At 32.0% G+C, this 16,673-nt stretch overlaps 1 protein-coding gene across 1 annotated transcript in view; it reads left to right on the forward strand.

Annotated features, from left to right (window-relative positions):
• Nucleotides 1–16,673, forward strand: part of LOC132715768 (fibrillin-1-like) — a 37,404-nt gene that overhangs the window by 3,053 nt on the left and 17,678 nt on the right. Inside the window, exons 6-18 of the mRNA XM_060698837.1 lie at nt 265–387; nt 1,130–1,252; nt 5,394–5,516; nt 8,974–9,096; nt 9,808–9,930; nt 10,387–10,509; nt 10,756–10,878; nt 11,416–11,538; nt 11,872–11,994; nt 12,965–13,087; nt 14,373–14,495; nt 15,065–15,169; nt 15,701–15,823. Coding sequence (XP_060554820.1) covers nt 265–387; nt 1,130–1,252; nt 5,394–5,516; nt 8,974–9,096; nt 9,808–9,930; nt 10,387–10,509; nt 10,756–10,878; nt 11,416–11,538; nt 11,872–11,994; nt 12,965–13,087; nt 14,373–14,495; nt 15,065–15,169; nt 15,701–15,823 — 1,581 coding nt within the window. The remainder of the gene's footprint in view (nt 1–264; nt 388–1,129; nt 1,253–5,393; nt 5,517–8,973; nt 9,097–9,807; nt 9,931–10,386; nt 10,510–10,755; nt 10,879–11,415; nt 11,539–11,871; nt 11,995–12,964; nt 13,088–14,372; nt 14,496–15,064; nt 15,170–15,700; nt 15,824–16,673) is intronic.

Below are 16,673 nucleotides of genomic sequence, written 5' to 3' on the forward strand. Positions count from 1 at the left end.
AAGTGAATAAATGCGTTTAATTTCAGTAATTAAAAGGTTTCTTCAAATTTTGGGAGAAGTAGAAATAACCTCTGTTGAATATGAGTAAGACATTCATTAGTGTTCACAAGTGTTCATCCAGTCAACAGCAGAAAATACAAAGATGCAAGGTTGAATAACATAGAATATATAATAAACACAGTGGATGTTATAATATAACCAAACAACTTATTCATTAGATTTTGTTGCAATTCTAATGTCTACACAATTTCCTTAATTTAACAGAAAGCGACGAATGTCTTGTCAATAGAGGTGGCTGTCAGCATTATTGTAGGAACACAGATGCTTCGTTCGTGTGCTCCTGCAGATCAGGATATATATTAGCTAGTGATGAAAGGACATGCAATGGTAAATTTTGTTTAGATAAGAAACTGTTATTAAATTGAACACATTTTTCTTTTATATGAAACCATCATGCGATCCAGGCTTAACAAAGATGAGAAAAACTTAGATAAACACTCACGATCATGCAATAAAATCAGCATAGAAAAGTGATTATTTTATTGTTCCCTGCTCTTTACGAAATAAAAATGGATAAAAATATTAAAGATTAATTTATTCTTAGAACTACACTACTAATACAAGGCAAAAAGGAATCAATTTTGAAATACATTGTTAAAAATACAATACAAAGAGGCAATTTAAAGTTAAAGAACGTTCCTAACCACAGTAATTACCCCCAATATCATTTTCAATTCATAATAATAACCTATTCATATAACAAAAAGCACATTTTTGCCGCATAAAGAAAACCAATAAAAACAAATACGACTGTGGTTAGTTGTTTCGGTAAAATTTCATAAATGATTTATATCAATTCATTTTTTAACCACTTATCAAAACTTTGATCAAGACTTTTGGAAACGTATATTCTCACAAAGATTTAATATGATTGGTTAAAGTTGTGCCCATATTTGTTCTCGTATTTAACAATTAGTTAAATAGGACGGATTTATTATAAGTACTTAATCCAAAATGCCGTTTAATTTTACAAGAAATAAATATCTTATTTATTGCAAATAGAAATAACAATGTGTTATATATGTTAGACTACTACTAAAACTAAACTTCTTTTGATTTATCAAATCAGACATAAATGAATGTAGCACAGATAATGGAGGGTGCCAACATAACTGTCGCAATACAGTTGGGTCGTATTATTGCTACTGCAGGTCGGGATATTTATTGATGTCTGACGAACAAAAATGTACAGGTTAGTGAATAAATGCGTTTGATTCCAGTAATGAAAAGGTTTCTTCAAATTTTGGAATACCCTTTTCTAAAGAAGTAGAAATAACATCTGCTTAATGTGAGTTAAAACATTGATCAGTGTTCACAAGTGTTCATCCTGTCAACAGCAGAAAATGCAAAGATGCAATATTGAATTACATAAAAATATACATATTCACAGTGGAGGTTATAACCAAAAACCAATTCGTTACATTTTGTTGCAATTTTAATGTTTTCACAATTTCCTTAATTTAACAGAGAGAGACGAATGTCTTGTCAAAAGAGGTGGCTAGTGATGAAAGGCCATGCAATGGTAATTTTGTTTAAATGAGAAACTGTTTTGAAATTGTAATTTTTTTTATGACAATTTTGTGAAACCTTATTATAAAGAAGTAGAAATAACTCTTTTGAATATGAGTTACGAGGGATGTTCGAAATGTATTGCTTATTTCTATCTGGAGACCTCAAATTTCAAGTTAGCTCAAAAGTGTTCATTTCATGCCCTCGAAGTACTCCCCGTGGCTAGAAATGCAAAGTTTCAGTCGATGTATCCCCTTTTTGAAGGCGTCACGGTACGCTGATTCAGGCACAGTAATAAGGTACTGATGAATGGCAGATCCAAGTGCGTGTTGTATTTCCGCCCAGCAAGGAATGATTTCAATTTCGGAAACAAAAAGAAATCACATGAGGCAAGGTCTGGAGAATGTGGGGGGGGGGGGAAGGTGAAGCAAAACAGTTACTTTTTCTTTTTTCAAAAACGCCAAAACTATTGCGGAGGTATGAGCGGTGGCATTGTCATGTAGAAGACGGATATGCTTAAAACCAGTGACAGGGCGTCGTTTCTTATAATACTTTTTCAGTTTCTTAAGTACTACGTCTTTGTAGTACTTCCCAGTGATACTTTTGCACTTTTTCACCGGCACTTTTATTGCGACTCCTTCACCAGAGAAGAAAATTGCATACAAAACCTTCTTTGCACTCAAAGATTGTTTGGCAATTATTGGGCGTTTGTTGTGTTAAGTGGCCCAGATTTTGTTGCTAACTTTTCTGACGGGCTCAAAATAATGGACCCAGGTTTCATCACCTGTGACGAAAAACTATTTTGTGTCATATTTTGGAAACATTTGAAGCAGCTTTTTTGCCACCTTAACCCGTTGCCTCTTTTGCTCATCGGTCAACAGATGTGGCATCCATCTAGCAGAAATCTTTCTGACTTTCAAATGCTTCTTCAAAATAAAGTGAACCGTTGATAGTGATATGCCTAACTCGTGCAATATTCGAACTGTAAATCTGTAAATTGCAGACCAATGGCTTGTAACCTTTAATCCTAATAAGACAGAAGTATTATTTTGTTCTCTTATTAGAAATGAAAGACCTTTTTTGTACTTTAACAATGTTCAACTTAATTACACTCAACACCACAGGCATTTGGGGTTAACCTTAAGTGATGATGGAACCTGGCATGAACATATTAATAATATAACTAACTCGGCGTCCAAAATATTAGGTTCTATGCGTTTATTAAAGTTCAAACTAAATAGAACAACATTAAATCAAATTTGTATTTCCTATATGAGGCCTTTATTAGAATATGCTAGTGTTATTTGGGATAGTTGTACCTTATATGAAAAAGAAAAAATTGAAAAAATGCAATACGAAGCTGCGCGCTTAGTAACTGGTTTGACTCGCTCAGTGTCTATAGAAATACTTCTGCATGAAATAGGTTGGGTCTCTTTAGCAGATCGTCGTTTAATGCAAAAATTATCAATAATGTATAAAGCTAAAAATGGGGAGCTTCCAAGTTATCTGGACACTTTGTTCCCAAATTTTGTATCAGAAAGTAGCCAATATAACCTTAGAAATAACGATAATTACGTAACAATAGCACGACGAACAGAAATATTTTCTAGATCATTTATACCCTCAGCAATTTCGGCATGGAATAGTCTTGATAATGAGATACGTGACTCGACTTCTTTAAATGTGTTCAAAACTAAACTCAAGGATAAATTCAAACCCACACTTGTCCCTAAATATTATTTAATTGGAGAAAGGTTAACATCTGTTTACCATGCACGTTTAAGAAATAGATGTAGTAATTTGAATGATGATCTGTATAGAAATCACTTAGCAAACTCCCCTGTTTGTGAGTTTTGCCATATCGAGGAGGATGCTGAACATTTCTTTTTTAACTGTAAACTTTTTGGTGTTCAAAGACTCCAACTTTTCACTTCCACTCGCCCTTTTCATCCATTAAGTACAAGTACTCTCCTTTATGGAAAAGAAAATTTATCAGTCGATGAAAACTCTTTTTTATTTCATGAGGTTCAAAAATATATAAAAAATACACATAGATTTAAATAATAAGAAATAAGTACATGTAAAAATAACAATCGTTGTTCCAATATTAATTCTTCTAATTCCCCTTATAAATGACATATTTTGACAGCCATACAAACCATCACATACTGCAAGTGCAGGAAAATTACTATTATATTTTTTTATCTAAAAAATTTGATAAGCAAATGTTTTTTTGTTTTTGTTTTTTTTTCTCTTAAATTTGATGTCGAATTCTATTCGCTACTTTGTTTTTGTTTCCGCCTTAATATTTGTAATTGCTCATGTGTATAGTGTTTAAACATGTTTTCGTTTCTATATCTTATAATGCTTAAGGGAAGGACAGTTACTAATGTTGCTAGAACTTGTTGTTCAACCCTTTTGCCCTTTGTTAAAAAATGTTGTTTTGTGGAAATAATGTTATAAATTGTATTCAAAGAGCAATAAAATATTATTAAACTAAAACTGTAAATCTGGCATCTCCTTCAATGATATCCTTTATTTTGGAAACGATTTCGTTATGAGATGCAGATTTTGGCCTACCTAATTTTGGTGCATTTTGATGCACTCTACAACATACTCAAATTTCTTTTTCCATTGCCTAACTGTGTCATTAGACACACAAGAAGGCCCATAAGCAGTAGAGAGTTCAGTCATCAAATGTTACAAAGAGCAACCCAGTTTTGAGAGAGCTTTGATGTTAGCCCGTATTTCATCTTTTTGTCGACGCTTCTACCAACCATTTTTACTACAGTGGTTAATGACTGCGTGTATTTAAATAGCAAATTGTATGTCTTACACTTAGTCTAACATGTACATTTATACACCGTTGTGTAGATCAGGATATATATTAGCTAGTGAAGAACGGACATGAAATGGTAATTTTGTTTAAATGAGAAATTGTTTTGAAATTGAACGCCTTTTTATATGAAACAATCAGCGATCCATGCTGAATAAAAATAAAAAAACTCAGATAAACGCTCGCGATAATTCAATAAAATCAGCATATAAAAGTTACTATTTTATTGTTCGCTGCTCTTGACGAAATGAAAATGGATACGAGTATTAAAGATACATTTATTATAAGAAAACCACAATTAAAACAAGGCAAAATAGATTGAATTTTGAAATACATTGTTTAAAAATACAATGCAAAGAAGCAATTTAAAATTAAAAAATGTTCCTAAACTCATTTTCAACTCAAAATTATAACCTGTTTATGTATCAAAAGGCTCACTTTTGACGCAAAAATAATACCAATTAAAACAAATACGACTGTGGTGAGTTATTTCGATAAAATTTCATAAATTATATACATCAATTGCTTTCTTACCAATAGACAAAACTTTGATCAATACTTTTGGTAAAGTATATTCTGAAAAGATTTAATATGATTGGTTTAAGTTTGACCCAAACCAAATTTGTTTCTGCAAATATTTTGTATGTAACATATTACAATTTGTAATTTGATTTTCCAATTTATGAAGCATTAACAGCATTTGCTTAAATAGTAGTGAAAATAGATCTAGTTTATGTTGAAAACAGATTAAATGATTTCCGGCATTTGATTGGGGATGATTTATTGAATATCGTCAATCCTAGTTGTTTTAACAATTATTTTAATAATGACGCCTAAATTATAAGTACTTAATCAAAAATACCATTTAAATTGTCAACAAATAGATATCTTATTTATTGCAAATATAATAACACTTTGTTATACATGTGTACATGTATATATGAGATAACGACATAAACTAAAATCCTTTTGATTTATATCAAAACAGACATAAATGAATGTAACACAGATAACGGAGGGTGCCAACATAACTGTCGCAATACAGCAGGGTCGTATCATTGTTTCTGTAGGTTGGGATATTCCTTGATGTCTGACGGACAAAAATGTATAGGTAAGTGAATAAATGAGCTTAATTTCAGTAATTAAAAGGTTTAATACCTTTTTCTAAAGAAGTAGAAATAACATCTGTTGAATAAGAATTAAATCATTGATCAGCGTTCACGAGTGTTCATCCTCTCCACAGCATAAATTGCAAAGATGCCAGGATATACGTAAAGAACAAGCAATGGTAATTTTGTTTTAATTAAATACGCCTTTTTAACGTGAAACCATCGTTCGATGCAGGCTTAACAAAGATAAGAAAACTTTAGCTAAATGCTCACAAAAGTACAATAAAATCTGCATAGAAAAAGTGATTATGTTATTCTTTCCTGCTCTTTACGAAAAGATACTGGTCACCGTTGTAAGAATTTAAGATACATTTATTACTAGAACTGCACAATTAGAACAAGAAAAAAAAGATTCAATTTTAAAATTCTTTGTTAAAGGGAGACACAGGCAAAATTTTCATTTCTTAGTTTTGAAATTTTCATTCATTATTCTGTAAATGTCCTCAAAATGAATACACTAAACAGTCAAAGGAACAAAACTTTTCTCCATATAAAGAATAAAATGGTGTTTTCCTAACTTGACCCGCGTGGGTCAGGTTAGAGCGCTAAAATTTCACAATAGTTGTCACTCTGTACTCTGGAAACGTTAAAAAACATGTCAAATCAATTACTTAGACTTGTTTCAATCATACAATATCCACAATATTTGTTATTGTAACTTCCAGGGTTTGTTCAAATCGCATGACTTGTTTTTAAACTATTCGGTGATTCTGTTCGCGTCAAAATTTCGTTCAACATATATAGATATATTTAAACTTCAAACCCAAAATATATAGAATTTATACAGAAATTCATGTTGGGGCTTTAGAAATGTCATTTTAGGGTGATTTGAGTACAGAAAATCATTTTTATATTTTTGCCATTATTTTGCCTGAGTATCCCTTTAAAAATACAATATGAAGAAGCAATTTAAAGTAAAAGAACGTCCTAAACCTCTGTTATTATCACGCAAAATAATGATATGTTTATGTGACAAAAAGGAATCTGTTTATGTGACAAAAAGGAATCTGTTTACGTGACAAAAATGAATCTGTTTACGTGGCAAAAAGGAACAATTTCGTCGCATAAACAAAACCAGAAAAAAAATACGGCTGATGGGAATATATGTAACGTCAACGCACATAATGACATTTGGAGCAATTAGAGAATTGAATCTCGAATGACCTAATATACATACATATTCCTGCTTTTGTCGTACTAACGGGTATATACCCTTGACAATGATTACTTTAAACGTTATTGCAATTGTGTCTAGGAATGTCAATTGTTCAAGATGGAAATACAACAGAAATCCAACAAGTATTACAGCATTACGTTGTGATCGGATGTTCTAATATTTCAAACGAAATGAAAGATCTTAGATTTCATTATTGTTTCAAAACTTTTTTTAGCATAACGTTATTTCTGGCACTTTAAATAGAGAACCCAAATGACTGATATAGGGTCGTAACGGCTGTTTTCATTGATGTATTGCGTTTTATACAAAAATCATATATAATCATCATCCTCTTCACCATCATCAGTTATTACTTTAGCTTCTGTTGGAATATTAAAACTCTGTTGTTAGCCTAAAAATAGATGGTGGAAGTTAAAGTACAACCTCCCATAACGGTCACCTCTCATAAAAAAGCCACCTCATTTTAACGGCCAATTTCATTGTATTTGAAAAGTTACAGGAAATGCATGTTGACGATGCAAACTCGGGTACGCCGGACGTTGATCTATTGCCGGCGTTCATTACCACAGTAAAGACTGTACCAATATAACAGCTAATCAAATATGGTCAATCAATTGCTTATGATATGCATAAAAGTGCAAAAAAGCATAATCACTTCATATGGCCTCGCCTCCTTCATAAGGTAACGTACGTACGTCATGGTACGTGTGGTAAAAACACGTCGACGAACGTAAGTGCAAACGTGGTCGCATACAATGTTGTTGCGAGAATTTTAAATAAAGTTTCCTTTTAAAAGGAAAGGCTTGCTCAGTTGTGCCATCATCCCATCTCTTTAAAATTGTTTTTTTTGTTTCAATTTATTATCACAATTTTTTTGAATTACGGTATATCATAAAGGGTTTTTTTAGTTTTTTTTTCTCGAATTTTTTTTCTCACTTTTATAGGGATAGGTAGGGTAAGCCCAAGACTGGACGAGCACCTGTGTCCATTTGTTTGAGCACCAGTGTTATGCGTGCAGATTTGGACCAAAGAGGGACCAGAAGTCCACTGATTATAACTGAACGTAACAGTAGCATCTTTTTTTAGTAAAAACGAATATTTTTTTACAAAAACGATTCGAAATCTATTCTCTATTGTATAAAACTAATAAAGAAAATAATCAATCGTAAGATACTAACATTGGCTCTCATGTGCAGACCTATCTATCACAAGTGTGCACATTTGACATTTCATTTCCACTTTATTTCGCAGAGAGAGTCATTCGTTTTGGCAGTTGCTAATTTCATTTATATAGCAACTTTAGAGACAAGTAAATGCATTAATAAGCATGTATCAACTATGTTACACCTAAAATATCTATGATAACAACACAGGAGATCAGCATGTGGTAAGGTTAATGATATGCATGGGCTATTTTTAGATTACCTCAACTCTGTCAGTAGATCTAAATATAACTTGATCATGCACTAATGGTCACGATCTTTTGGTAAGCAGGACCGCCCTTTGGAGACGGAATACTACTACACTAATCATTCTCTATTGTATAAAACTAATAAAGACAAAAACGAATTATAAAAGAAAATAACTTTTGAGTCTTGAAAAAGAATAGAAACGGAACAATTTCGATAAATCAAGTAAAAATAGAAATCCTATTTTATATAAACAAACTGGGATTACCGAAGTAACTAAAATAGCTTAGATTTCCGTAATATTACTTCGTCTGATTCCGCAGTATGACGGAATCGCCCGAATTGTCACGATTTCAATCGGAACTACCTCGGCTATTATCTTTAATCCGAAGAGTGACGGAAAGGGCCGAAAAGTTGCGATTGCACGATTGCAGCTGGTTTCCCGTTCAATCATGCACTAACAAATGTAAGCAGGAAACCACCTAACCGGAACAACTTTTCCAAAACAAAGAAGCCAAAAAAACCCACAAAAACAAACAAACAAAAGATAACTTCCTAATGTGAAGGGTGTGTTTTGCGTTGACGTGGGATGCATTCAACGACAACGCAACACACCTTAAATTATATTTTAATATATCGGACGTGGAACTTTGTAAAATATGATAAACAAGATCAACAAAGAAAGGCGGCGTTCAATGAACGCAACCCCCAAAGACTGCAGATTTCTACGAAGTCGTTCGGCTCGAACGTTCTACATTTCGTTGTGACCAAGTATATCTCTTTATTAACAGAATTATATATCTTATATAACAGACATAGACGAATGCTATACTAACAATGGTGGTTGTCAGCATGATTGTAGTAACACAGTTGGTTCGTTTTCTTGCAACTGTAGACCTGGGTATCTGCTTACAGAAGACAAAACAAATTGTAAAGGTAGGTTTACTTATGATTTAAGGATAGTTTATTGTTTTTATTTAAGGATGTACAGTCAATTTACTCATTTAATATTTCCTTTACTACTATAAATACTTTTTTACTGGTGCATAGTTCATTAATACATATTTTTCACATTTAAGTAGTGAATGTTGCCATTTCATATTTGGAATTTAGTATGGAAATTGATGAATAAATGCAAAACTACTGATTATCATTACTTTCCATGCAAAATACGATAAAACGATTGAAGTTAATCAGATACATTTATAACAAAAATACACAAATCAAGATTTTTTTTAAAGATCTTCAGTTAATACTGGCCAATTTTTCTTAAATAACATTAGATTTAACGAGTTTTTAGTAACCGCAAGTGCTAGCTTAAGGAAGGTCGATGTTTCTTCTAAGATACCGGTTCGTGCCTAGACAAATGCACGAAAGAGCTCATCAGGTCATCTTCACCAATAAAGCTGAAAAGTCGTCGATTGGTATTTAGATGTGTCGATTGATATAATGAAGATCAAATTACACTTAAGGTTAAAATGTTTTAATTCTTCTTTAGCTTAGACATTGGGTTGGCATATTTTACTTATTACTGTCATCAATGACAATAAATTGATTAAAATGTACCTGGTACATGCAACATTTTGAGTTTTTCCGTATTGGAGTAAATATTTTGGACTCAATCATAATATCTATCATAAATAACAGATATAGACGAATGCCGTACTAACAATGGCGGTTGTCAGCATAATTGTAGTAACACAGGTGGTTCTTTCTCTTGCTACTGTAGGCCTGGATATATCCTCGCAGGTGACGAAAGAAAATGCAATGGTAAGACTGCTCTTATAAAATCAAGGATATCTTATATTGCCATTTTTATTTTAGGACAGGCATTCACATCACGCATTTTATAAGTAAACCAGGTGCTTTAACTTAATTACAGTATAGCTACCTATTTTTGAAAAACTTTATAGAAATAAACTTTTAAATAGCATTTCTTATGATCGTTGCCGTTTAAGAATTTGTTTGTTATCCAGATGATAATGAATGAAAACCTGCGTTAATTATTTCCCAAAGTTCTAAATTTTTTTTTCTATTAACTCTCACGATTCTGTACGGATCTCTCGTTAACTCTTTTACGAAATCCTTTCTCTCTACAATCTACATTACAATAACAACTTTATGTAAAGGTACATCTATCATACTTGTCATTCATTTAAAGCTAAGGTTATTCACTTTCTTTATGTTTTAACATGTTTATTTTACTGGGATATTCTTTGTTTACAGATAAAAATGAATGCAGTAGCAGTGATCATGGTTGTAACCAAAACTGTATCAATACACCTGGATCTTATTACTGTTCCTGTTATGCAGGCTACTTTCTTTCTTCTGATAATAAAACGTGTAACGGTTTGTACTCAATTGTGTATAATCAATTTTGTTACATCATGCATTATGGCTTTATCTTTTAAAGAACTCAAATGTTGATATCCTAAAGTTTACAGTCTCAAGTGTTCTTTAGTTATATTGATTTTTTTAATAAATAGATTCTCTTATGTTAAGTGATTTGTAATACATGTTTTATAAGCGTGTACTTCATAAATACGTGCATGAATGCGTTTTATAATAATGTTTCTTATTCTTCTATTTGAATAGATATTGATGAATGTAGCACAAACAATGGTGGCTGTCAACAAAATTGTCGCAACACAGATGGATCATTTAACTGCCACTGTAGGTCAGGATATTCTCTTATGTCAGACAGTAAAACTTGCACTGGTAGGGATTTTACACATTTACTCGTATATGTACTTTTATTTCCTCAAAGTTGCGTAGACATTTTTAAAAGTAGGACTAAAGATATACAGCAAATTGATCTGAACGATCAGTAATTTGCGATCATAATTTTTCTTTACAAATTACGACATCAATCTATAGAAGCATATCGGATAGATTTATTACATAATTAAACAAATCAGTTGAGGCCACTAAGATTCAAACGGCCATGATCCAATGTAAATAATTTAAATGTTCAGAAAGACCACAGTTTAAAACAAGTTTTTTATTTACTTCGGAAATTGTCTCGAATTTCATGTTGTTTACTCTCGCTTATAATTGAATTTTGCAGGACACTAAAATGTTTCTTTCCCTTAAATTAGCCTTTAGTGCTACATTTAAGGAGCCGTTATCATGACCGTACATGCTGATCAATATTACAAAGTTATACTTTATTTTGGATGTTGAAATAATTAATGGTTACACAATAATATGAATGGCGCTTTTTCACTTAATTAAAAATGCTTTCACACATAACAGACATAGACGAATGCCGTATTAACAAAGGCGGTTGTCAACATGATTGTAGAAACGTAGTTGGTTCATTCAAATGTTACTGCAAGTCTGGATATTTGCTTACAGATGACAATGCAACTTGCACTGGTTAGTTTGTTTTAATAATACAAGCATTTCAATTTTCAACTGACATTCAAGTCACGTTTTCTATAATTTATTTGACTTCATTTTTTATTTATTTGTACGCTTTTTTTATTTCATGTTGTTTAGTCTCGCTCAAAGTTGAATCGTGCAGGACAGTGAAATGTTTCTTTTCCTCAAACTGCACGAAAGTGTCAAATATAAGGGTCCACGATCAGGACCGTTCATGCGGATTTCTATTACAAAATTATACTTTATTGTGTTGGTTCAAAACTTTGTTATTACACACTGACATGGATAGCACATTTCACTTCATTAAAATGTTTTCACACATAACAGACATAGATGAATGCCGTATTAACAAAGGCGGTTGTCAACATGATTGTAGGAACGTAGTTGGTTCATTCCAATGCTACTGTAGGTCTGGATATTTGCTTACAGATGACAACAATTACTGCAAAGGTTAGTTTGTTAAAAAAATAGAAGCATATTTTAATTTCCAACTATACGTTCCAAGTCACGTGTTCTATAGTTTCTTGGAGTGAAGTAAATTGATAATTTTTTATTTGTACGCTTTTTTATTTATTTCATTGGAATAAGTGTTGTCGTTTCAGGAATGCAAGACTGTTTCAACAATTTCCTTATTTTCTGTTTATTTCCCTCTTTCAATAAACGTAAATGACCTCATAAAGAATTATTGTGAATCCATATACTCTTTCTATCTTTTATTGCTTTAGTTTTTTAAGAAAGCAAATGTTTATATCCTGAAGTGTACAGTATATCACTGTTCCTGTAATACAGACTTTTCGCTTTCTACTGATAATAGAACGTCTAACGATTTGTATTCAATTTTGCTAAATCAATTTGTTACATCATGCTTTAGTACTTTAGCATTTCTTAAGAAAAGCAAATGTAAATAAGTTTCGTTATGTTCTTAAGTGATAGTGATAATTTTTTAAATTAATAGATTCTCTTATATTTAATGATTTGTAATACATGATGGTATAATTATAACTGAGACGTCATTCAATGTTGTGATATCTATCATTTAATTATGATGATTCAAACAATGACGGCTTAATAAATTGCCGCAAACAATCAGTTAGTCACTGTATAGATTCAAAGTCGCATGACTTGCAACGTAAAGAATTTACAATGTTAAGAGCACTATTTAAAACAAGTTTTTTTACTTCGATTATTGTTTCGAATTTCATGTTGTTTAGTCCGAATCATAGTTAAGTCGTGCTAGACACTCAAATGTTTCTTTCTTAAAACTTCACAAAAGTGCCACATTTAAGTATCTGTGATTATAACCGTACATGCGGATCAATTTTACAAAATTATAATTAATTTTGTTGGTTCAAAACTTTATTATGAAACAATAATATGTATGGCACATGTCACTTAATTAAAATGCTTCTACACATAACAGAGGTAGACAAATGTCGTACTAACAATGGCGGTTGTCAGCATGATTGTAGTAACACAGATGGTTCTTTCGAATGTTACTGCAAGTCTGGATATATCCTCGCAGGTGACGAAAGAAACTGCAATGGTAATGCTGCTCTTATAAAATCAAGGATATTTTTATATTGCCATTTTTATTTTAGGACAGGCTTTCAAATCACGCATTTTATAAGTTATCTTGGTGTTTTAACTTAATTACAGTATAGCTATCTAATTATGAATGTTTTGTTTAGAAATTTACAAATAAATAGCGTTTTTTTATGATCGTTGCCGTTTAAGTATTTGATTGTTATCCAGATGCTAATGAATGAAAGCCTGCTTTAACTATTTCCCAAAGTTATAATACCTTGCATTTTTATCTATTAACATTCACGATTCCGAACGTATCTCTCGTTAATTGTTGCATGTTATTCAGGATAATCTACTGTTTACAAGGGTGCTAGAAAAACCTGATTTGCACCCAATGTAAGACAAATTAAGTTCTTTAAATGACGACCTATCTGCGCGTCGTTTATGATGAATTGCGTTCGTTCTTAAGCTGACGTATTTTTTCCCGTTAAAAATGAAAATGTAAATTTATACGCTACTAGAAAATAATACAAAATGAAAATATTAGCTTTCGTAATTTCTTTTCAAAACCGTATTTATCTGTGATATGCAAGAAAAAGACTCAAACACTGGCAGTTGTCACAGAGACGAATATCTAGCTTTCGGGTAACTGTGTAGCAGAAACTCCTTACCGCAATAAACAGTTACTGTCGAGCCAGATATTCCGGTCTGTATCGGCAGCCGGTGTTAGATCCATATACCCCTATACGAAATCTTTTCTCTCTAAAATCTGCGTTATAATTATAACTTTTCCATTTACAAATTTCTGAAAAGGCTTATCAGTTATACTTGCCAAACATTTAAATCTTAGGTAATTCACATATAAACAGGATATCAGACAGGATTATGTAAGGTTTACACATGTGCTATTAAACTCTGTCTTACACCCCTCATGTAAGACAAGTCGCGTGCTTTAAATGACGTCATGGCCGCGCGCCTTTTATGAATGAGTAACGTTAATTAAGTTGTAAGTTCATACGCTACTATAAGGAAAAAGTGCGTAATGAGAATATCAGTTTTCGTAATGTTTGTTCTGAAAATAATTTATATGTAATATGCAAGAAAAAGAATCAAACACCGGCTGTCGGTGCAGATGGGAATATCTAGCTCTCGGGTAACAGTTTAGCGGAAACTAGGCAGAGCCTCGTTACCACCGTAAACAGTCACCCTGGAGCTAGAAATTCCGGTCTGTACCGGCAACCAGTGTAAGATTCATATATTATGTTTTAACATGGTAATCTTACTTGCATAATTTTTGTTTACAGATATAAATGAGTGCAGTAGTAATGATCATGGTTGTCATCAAAACTGTATCAATACACCTGGATCTTATTACTGTTCCTGTAACAAAGGCTTCTCACTGTCTTCTGATTATAAAACGTGTAACGGTTTGTATTCATTTTTTTCAATTTTGTTTTTGTCAATTTTGTTACATTATCTTTTATTGCTTTATTTTTTTTAAAAAGCAAATGTTAATATCCTTAAGTGTACAATTTCATAATGTTCTTAAGGGGATAAAACAAAATTCTCTTATATTTAATGATTTGTAATACCTACTTTACAATCTGTATTTTACATTTATCACACACCCGTGCCGATTTTGCGACTCCGTAAATATGGTATTGCACGGCCGTGCATGACGTCATTAGCGTTATACAAGACGCGCTAAATGTTAGCGTTATACTATAGGCGTGTCAATGAAAAATGACTTTTTCACTTTAAACGGTCTTTATTTTGGGTATGTGATAAAAAGATTATTAAATTCGTGTAAGTTCTTCATTACTGAATTTATTGCACTCGTTGAATAAAATAATATTATGCACGCCAGAGGCTCGCATAATATGATTTTATTTAACTCTTGAACTTACACTAATTCAATATCCTCTATATACGTGCATGAATGCTGTTTATATCAATGTTATTTTTCTATTTAAATAGATGTAAATGAATGTAGCAGAAATAATGGTGGCTGTCAACAAAATTGTCGCAACACTGATGGATCATTTAACTGCGACTGTAGGTCAGGATATTCTCATAATGTCAGACAGTAAAACTTGCACTGGTATGATATTTAAACATTTATATGCAGTTTTATTTCAAAATAAAAAAAAACACGTAGATATTTTATAAGTAGGAATATACATAGTAAACAAACTGATCTGAATTATCATTAACTTGTGATCATAATTTGTCTTTACAAATTAATGATATCCAACTATGGAAGTATATCACATACGGTTATTACATAATTACACCAATCAGTTCACGCCACTAAGATCCAAACGGCCATGATCCAATGTAAAGGATTTAAATATAAAGAAGGACATTCGTTTAAAACAAGTTCTTTACTTTGGAAATTGTCTCGAATTTCATGTTGTTTAGTACCGCTCATAGTTAAATCGTGCAGGGCACTAAAATGTTTCTTTCCCTCAAACTGCACGAAAGTGTCACATTTAAGTGTCTGTGATTATGACCGTACATGCGGTTCAATTTTACAACATTATAATTTATTTTGTTGGTTCAAAACTTTATTATGAAACAAAAATATGAATGGCGCGTTTCACTTTATTACTGATGGTTTAACATATAACAGAGGTAGACGAATGCCGTACCAACAATGGCGGTTGTCAGCATGATTGTAGTAACACAGATGGTTCTTTCGAATGTTATTGCAAGTCTGGATATATCCTCGCAGGTGACGAAAGAAAATGCAATGGTAAGATTGCTCTCATAAAATGAAGGATATTTTTAAATTTCCATTTTAATTTTAGGAGAGGCATTCACATCGTTTACTAGGTGCTTTAACTTTATTACAGTTTAGCTATTTATTTCTAAATGGGTTTTAGAAATTTACTTCTAAATATCTTTTCGTATGTACGTTGCCGTTTAAGTATTTGATTGTTATCCAGATCCAGATAATAATGGTGAAAACCTGCTTTAATTATTTTCTAGGGTTATAATACCTTGTAATTTATTCTTTTAACTCTCACGATACCGAACGTATCTCTCGTCAATTGTTGCATGTTATACAAAATAATCTACTGTTTACATAGGTGCTAGAAAAACCTGTTTTACACCACATTGTAAGGCGAATAACGTGCTTTAAGTGATGACATACCCGTGCGTGTTTTTGGAATGAATTTCGTTCATAGAATAACGTCAGTTATGAATGAAAATTTAAATTCATACGCTACTGTAAGGAAATACCTAAATAAAAATATTAGTTTTCGTTTTTACTTTTCGAAATATCATTCATCTGTTATATGCCAGAAAAAGATTCAACACTGACAGTTGTTACAGTGACGAATGTCTACCCGGTGTAAGAACCTCCTTACCGCCGTTAACAGTTACTGTCGAGGTAGATATTCCGGTCTGTACCGGCAGCCGGTGTTAGATCCATGTACTCATAGTCTTATACTAAATCTATTCTCTCTACAATCTATATTATAATTATAACTTTTCCATTTACAAATTTCTGAAAAGGTACATTAGTTATACTTTCCATACAAAGCTAAGGTAATTCACTATCTTTATATTTTAACATGTTAATCTAACTGGTAACATTT

The sequence above is a fragment of the Ruditapes philippinarum genome, unplaced genomic scaffold, assembly GCF_026571515.1.
Source record: "Ruditapes philippinarum isolate M1 unplaced genomic scaffold, ASM2657151v2 ctg1806_1_1_1_1, whole genome shotgun sequence".
Classification (NCBI taxonomy): domain Eukaryota; kingdom Metazoa; phylum Mollusca; class Bivalvia; order Venerida; family Veneridae; genus Ruditapes; species Ruditapes philippinarum.